The sequence below is a fragment of the Capra hircus genome, unplaced genomic scaffold (genome assembly GCF_001704415.2).
Source record: "Capra hircus breed San Clemente unplaced genomic scaffold, ASM170441v1, whole genome shotgun sequence".
Taxonomy (NCBI): domain Eukaryota; kingdom Metazoa; phylum Chordata; class Mammalia; order Artiodactyla; family Bovidae; genus Capra; species Capra hircus.
Window position 1 is genome coordinate 190 of NW_017198918.1, and position 7,332 is coordinate 7,521.

Consider the following 7,332-nt stretch of genomic DNA (forward strand, 5'->3'; position numbering starts at 1 on the left):
AATGAGAGGGATAAAAATGCAGAGTCGTAAGGATGTGTTAAACTTAAGAGCCAACAATTGAAAATAATTACAGTTATAGAATACTGATGTATATATATTGATACATATATATAAGCCTGATGGTAATCACACACCAAAATCTGTGCTGGATAACACAAAGAAAAAAGAGAAAAGAATCCAATGTAACACTAAGATAATCATCAAATCACAAGGGAAGAGAGCGAAAAAGAAAAAAAAAAGAAGCACGAAACAACTGAAAAACAATGAACAAACGGCAAAAAGTACATACCTGTCAACACTACTTTAAATACAAATGGACTAAATGAGCCAATTAAAAAGGCATGCAATACCTAAACGGGTGCAGAAACAAGATTCATACAAATGCTGCCTACAAGAGACTCACTTCAGATCTACAGATACTCACAGACTGAAAATAAGGGATAGAAAACGTACTCCAAGCAAATGGAAACAAAATTAAAGCCAGGGTAGCAATACTTGTATCAGACAAAATGTTGTAAACAAAGACTGTGACAAGAGACAAATAAGAACATTACATAACGATCAAGGGATCGATCCAAGTAGAAGACATATCAGTTTTAGATATAACACAACCAACATAGGAGCACCTAAACACATAATATTAACAAGCATAAAGGGAGAAATTGATGGTAATGCAGTAAAAATATGGGACTTTAACACCCCAATTACTTCAATGGATAGATCATTCAGATAAAAAAGGAAACAAAGGTCTTAAATAAAACATTAGACCAGATGGATACACACACACCACACACACACATACACACACACATCATCTCTTTTCAGTAAATTTGAAAGGATCCTTGACCAAGGAGACTGGGTGGTCATTAAGGACAGGAATTTTATCATCTGAGAAGCATACAGAGGGGATCTTTATCTCAAGCGTCTCAGCCAATGGGATTCTTTATTCTTGAAGGATTTTACTGGTCTTATGTTTATTGGGCTAAAAGTAGCCTTTCACTGACCATCACTAATAGGAATGGAAATACCAAGTTACCAAGATGTAACACAGGGAATCTCATCTTCCCTCGGCAATTAGCATCACCCACCTAACTTGCATAGTAAGTTTATCAGTCTGTTGATTGCTTTCCTACAAATTAAGGCCTCTAAAAATCAGAAGAGTCCAAGGTTATACAGACAGAAGGAAACCTTCTGAGACAGAGTTAATAGGTGCAATAGTAGGAATGAGAGCCACCCTCTGGGTCACTTCGTTGTCTCTAGAACCATGTATTCTGGCTAGGAGAGAAACAACACCCTATACTCACTGCTGGCTTAAAGCACATACCACATCCTGGAAGACAGCATCCCAGTCTTGAAGGTGGTTGTCTTTCCACCATCTACATTACTAAGTCTTACACAATTCTCGGGCCAGCTGTTTCTGGGTGATATGGGACATGAACTCATGGCTTCAACATTCTTTCACAGTAAAGCATTTGTTGGCCAAAAGTCGTGTTGCGTGGGATACAGAGACAGGAAATAAACCCTGCAAGACCACTGTGGTACCAACAGCAGCACGGACATGGGCAGGGAAGGCAGAGCCGTTCCTGTTCCAAAGCACATTCCCGAAACAGACTAGCAAGGGCTTGACCTTTCAGGTCCATCATCCCCAGAGCTGGCCTGGCGGTTCTCTCCCCAGGTATATTGAGAACTGAATCTTCTTGTGGGTCTGGGGGGAACAAGTGGTGGGAGAGGCCTTGGTCAGTAGAGGCGTTTCATTGGAGGTCATTACAGATATGTTAACAATTGTATTCATTTATGTATGTATTTCTGGCTGTGTAGGGTCTTCCTTGCTCCATGTGGGCATTCTCTAGAGTGGCTATTCTTCCCTCAGGTGTGCAGGCCTCTCACTGTGGTGGCTATGCTTGCTGCAGAGCATAGGCTCCAGGCACACAGGCTTCGGTAGTTACAGCACGTGGGCTCAGTAGGTTTCCTGCATAAGTTACTTGTTCTGAATCAAGCGGAAGCTTCCCAGATCAAGGATCAAACTCATGCCCCCTGCATTAGCAGGCAGATTCTTATCCACTGAGCCACCAGGGAAGTCCAGGGATGTTTTTATTTTGTTTTGTTTCTTATTTCCATTGCAAAGATGTTTAAAGAAGTTAAGGACTGTTTCCTCAAAAGTGGGGGATGGAGGACATTTCCACAGACCAGAAGATTTGAAGAAATCAGCATGTTTTAGGTGCTCACGCACCTTCATCTGATTGTGCCCATGAGCAGACAGAACAGCTCACCAGGAAGCTGTCTGAGTACTTGTCAGAGAACGGCTGCCATGGGAGCCCGGGGACTCGCTCTGTGTGGAGGGAGGTATCTGAGCAGAGGCTCCTGTCTGGTCCAGGGATGGCAGGAAGTCATCAGTGGGCAGGGTTAGAAAACATGGAAGTCCTCTTGCTGGCCTGGCTCTAAGGGGACCTGGCTGAGCCCAGGATCCGTCCTAACTCTGTGGGGTCTCCAGGCACTCAAAGTCCCTCCTGGACTGTCTCCTCATCTCTTGAAGGAGGACGAGAGTCTGCAACTAATATTCTTAAACTTTTCCAAACAACAGAACCATTTCCTCAAAGTAAATGTTATACTTGAGCTGAATATATATGTGGCTAGGCTCATGTTTTAAACAGTACATTTTTGTTTCTTTGTTTTCTTTTGTGTATTTTCAATCAAGGAGCTGGGTCCCTAGTGAATCTTGGGATTTTTTCAGCTCCAAATCAGAAGCTGTGTCATCATCGCTCTTCTTTGTAAAGGTGCCCAGGTCACTAGGAGATTGTGTTGCTGGGTGATTTGTGCACAGCCAGAGGGGAAAGGGCCTGCGTTTAGGGTAACCGTATCCAGAGTGTTGACACATCCCCAGAGAAGCACAGTGCTGTGTGTAGGGTAGGGCGGCACTAGCCAAGGGCTGGAGCACAGGCTCAGCTCCCAGGCAGCTCAGCACCACAGTCAAGAGCCCGGAGGGATGGCAGACGGAAGCGTCTGGCGAGGGGAGACCAGGACAGGGAGATCTTGCCCAGCAAAACTCACATGCTCTCCAAACCAAGACCTTCCCCAGGATGAAAGTCTAGGTTGTCTCGGACCCTATGGAGCAGCAACCGTGACAGCCTAAGAGCAGAGGCGCTTCTCCATTTGTCCAGACCACGTGGGCCTCCAAGACTGCAGTTTGGTTTGCACAGGCAGGAGCTTGCAGCCTGACAGGGAGCCTGTTTCTGGCCCATCCAGTGGATGAGTGTTTAGAATCAGATTCTAACTGCCTTTCAAATGGGTGTTCCTACCATTTAAGCAGTGACATTTCTACCTACTGTATTAAGAGTAGGCTTCCCTGGTAGCTCAGCTGGTATAGAATCCACCTGCAATGTGGTGAGACTTGGGTTCAATCCCTGGGTTGGAAGATCCCCTGGAGAAGGGAAAGCTACCCACTCCAATATTCTTGCCTGGAGAATTCCGAGGACGGAGGAGCCTGCAGGCTACAGTTTATGGGCCGCAAAGAGTCGACGCGACTGAGCGCTGAGTGACTAAGCACAGCACAGCACATTACGGGTAAAAAAATAAGGCTGCCCTGTTCCTTCTCTTCCTCCCTGCTGCCCCCTCCCCCAGGGCCGAGTATGCTCCAGTGAGCAGAGCAGAGATTTGCTTCATGGCTAGAACCGAAATGACTGTGTTCTAGAGTTGCATGTGATAACACTCCTACTCAGGCTGGATGAGAACGAGGGCTGGATGAGAACGAGGGATTCTCGGAGACCCAGCCCTGCTCTGGGCCAGCTCCCCTGGCTCTGGGGGTTAAAGGTCAGATCAGGTAGCCCCCCTCCCCAGTAGGAGGGTCTCTGTCCTGGAGCTGCAGCCCCAGGCTGTGCTCTTGGTGTCGGGACCCATGGTGTGACCCACTCCTCCCTGCCATGTACCCAGAGCAAGGAGCTAAGGAGTACACCCTGAACGCCAGAACCAGAGAGGTTCATGTTTTCCCCTGATGGTGCTCAGCTTCAGCCCTGGCAGGAGGGCGCGGCCTGGACGACAGGTGTGGGGAAGCAGACCTGGGTGACACTTTGCATGGGGTTCAGGGGAAGAGCATGGTGGAGGGGGGAGAGAGGAACAGAAAACAGCAGAATCCTGTCATTGCCTTTCTAAACACACAGTGAGCATTTGTGAATAGGAGTCAGTGAATAAATAAGCAACCAGCCTTCGAGGCCAGCTGAGACACAGTTACTGAGCTGTGGGCACCCAATCCTGCAGTGTGATTCTGGATCAGCCCCAGGGAAGATGGTCTTGTTCCTGCAGTCAGAGGCTTTTCATGGTTTTCTTCATCCAGGGCAGGAGACTTGAGACTTTGTACAGGACCTGGAGGTGACACATTATTTTGTCCATTGAAGACAATTCCCGGGGGCTACATTGTCACACCCCAGAGTCCCCCTGGGGACATGAAAGGGGAAAGACTGAGCCAGCTCGGCTCCTGGTCCTGCCCCCCCTCCATCGTAAGACCCGTCTGGGCGATGGCAGCCTTCCAGGGCCTCCATCGGAGCACAGGGCAGGACACTGTCAGTGCTTCACTGCACCCAGGTGGCAGCTCCATCTCCTCTCTCAGGTCCCTGATCTGCTCCACAGGGAGACATTGCAGGACTGTTGACTCCGGGCTGGTCTCCAAGGACACAGAAGCAGGGGTTCAGACTGACACTCAGCATGAAGGACAAGCCTATTACCCAGTTCAGGTGTGCTCCACAATGCAGGTCATTACACAGAACCCAGGGGGCAGGCTCCATCCTGCACATCAAGGCTCTTCCACTCCTGGGCGAGATTATAGAGTTAGTGCCCCCCTGTCCTCACGGGACTGACCCTCTGCTTCTGTGTTGCTCACAGCGCTGGTGTTGTGGAGGTCACACAGGCTAGAGTGGTTGGGAGCAGTCGTTTGTGGCTGTGGTTCGTGCAGGACTTGTGATGCTGTCCCTCCTCTTATCAGCTCCATGTATTCCTTTTGCAGAAGTCAGTGACACAAGATCTCTGCATCGCCACATCAAAGCTGCACAGATGGTAGATTTCTTATCGAGGTGGACAGTGAGGAGGGCCCAGTGTGAACCAAATGCTGAAGGTGATTCCTGCCCAGCTCCTTCACAAAGCCCTGCCTAACCCCTCCCACCCCACCCCCACCCCGCCAACATGACATATTCTTGGGGGACACTTTAGAAAAGCCCAGAGACATCTTTGATTCAGAACTTGGAGGAGAATGGAATGTTAATATGGTACCTAATGGGAAGAGGCCAAGGATGCTGTAAACACCCTGCAACTCAGCATTTTCCGTAGGGATTCTGAAGAGCCCTAAAGATGGCTCAAAGTTAATGATGACGGCAGGGAGGATCTGCTCTACTTTCTTCTTTAAGGTGGACATAGGGGTCCTGCCACTCCAGGGAACCCCTTTCTCTTCTCTCTCTCCCTATTGTTCTTCACTGTATCCTCTCTGTCTCTCACACACACACATCACACTCCCCCCTTTCAAGGCTTCTGGAATTTCTGATGCTGGGAGAAGAGAGAGGAGACACACACTCAGGTCTGGAAGCTGGGATTTATTGGGAATTCTATGACCTGAAGGGGCCTTCGTGAGGATTAGGGATGTGACGGGGCTTTAAGAGGAAAACCAGAGTCAGATCCAGGTGAGTGGCACCTGAGAACCTGCGGAGTCCTGCTCTGGTTTCCCCTCATGCTGGCCCAGGTTCCAGGTTAATTCTCTTTCAGGACCTCATCGATCCAGGGCCAGTAAGGGGAGATCCGGGTGAAGATGGCAGGGGGCTTTGCATTGGACAGTCCATAGGAGACAATGCCCTGGCCACCCCAGCACACAGAAGAGGGCCCCCTGAGTCTCCCTGTTGAAACAGAAGGAAAGGGAGAGAGAGAAGGTGAGCCGGGAAACCACCTCCTCCTCCCTGTCGTCCCAATCTGAGTTGATCGGACCTGTCATCAGGCTCAGGAACACGGGCTCCTCATGAGGTGATACATCTCTGATGCTGTTCTCTTTCCTTCTTGGCACCCCCTGACCCTGGAGGCACCCCTTGACCCTGAGCAGACCCTGGTCAGAGACCCCATGGGGCCAAGGGAGGATGATCTGCAGAGAGACAGTCCCCTGTCCTCAACCTGAGGTCTCACACTTTGTCACTGGCTGACACTCCTAACTCCGTCGCCTTCCAAAGGTGTCTGCTCCCTGGAGAGTGATTTGTGGGGAAGACCGTAGTCTGAGAATCACCTTAAAAGCAGATTTTGTGCTCTGGGATTGCCCACACACAGCTGGAGATTGTGGTCAAAAGCAGGGAAGTGGCTACAGGCCCGGGGCTCCATGAGTCTCAGCTTCACCTCTTGCAGAGTGCTGGAGGCTGGTTCCTTCACACCTGTTCTTCCCCAGCCAGCCACCTGGCACATTCTCCCAGGACAGATGAAGGTGACATGGGGTAGAAGGGGGAGTGTCCGCACAGCCAGTGTCAGGTTGGCTTTCTCCTCCAACTGTGAAGGAAATAAGGCTGTCAGTGATGGAAATGGCTTGGGGATGGGTGGAGGCAACCAGGGAGGGACAGGGCAGCTGCTCCACATGAGAGCCCCTTCCAGAGGCTGAGCTGAGGGGTGCTGGTGAGAGGCAGGTTGGGAAAGTGTGAGGGTAATGAGACCTGAAGGAGAAGTCCTGGAAACAGAGAGAGGGAAGGAAGCCTGGAGAACGAAAGAGGGGAAGGAAACCTGGAGAACAGGAGCGGGGAAGAGGGAAGAAGAATTTGCACCTTCAGTAACATGATGTCGTGGAGACCATCAAGGGTCATATTTTGCGTAAGGAAACTGTTTTATGACCTCAATCCTCTGCCATGTCTTCTTACTTTTGTATGTTTTGGGCTCCGAGGGTGACTGTTACAGACCTATATGAGGGAGAAGGCCAAGGTGAAACGCTGATGGTGGGGCATCTGCTGAGACATGCCCACTCTGAGAAAGGGGTGTGCAGTCTCTCCCAGGGTCAGCGATCTCTTCCCACCTCCCTATTTTGAACTACTCATGTATGTGAGGGCTCAGGCTTATTCAAGGAAGAGTTTTCTCAGGGACAGAGATAATCTCCAGGGTCTTCCAGATGCCAGGGAGTGAGTGGGCTGTGAAGGACCCAGGGCACAGTAGGACTTCCTAATCAAGGTGCCTTAATGAGGGCCACCTCTCTGAGGGCAGAGGTGTCCGAGGAAAGAGGGGGAGTGGTGGGGTCTCAGGTGGACCCTGTTCTCTGTCTCCCATGGGAAAGGGTGGGTTCAGGTCCCCAGGAACTAAAGGACCAGTTCTTGAAAAGGGCATGGAGGAAGTGGT

At 49.9% G+C, this 7,332-nt stretch overlaps 1 protein-coding gene across 1 annotated transcript; it reads right to left on the reverse strand.

Moving 5' to 3' along the window:
• Positions 1–5,716: 5,716 nt before the first annotated feature.
• LOC102183868 (mast cell protease 2) lies at positions 5,717–6,902 on the reverse strand (the record flags this gene model as incomplete). The annotated part of the gene is given in 7 exon segments (XM_018045334.1): positions 5,717–5,834; positions 5,837–5,870; positions 6,248–6,270; positions 6,273–6,501; positions 6,771–6,800; positions 6,802–6,853; positions 6,855–6,902. Coding segments are annotated over 7 exon segments (523 nt in total), but the record flags the coding sequence as incomplete, so codon positions are not given.
• Positions 6,903–7,332: the final 430 nt, after the last annotated feature.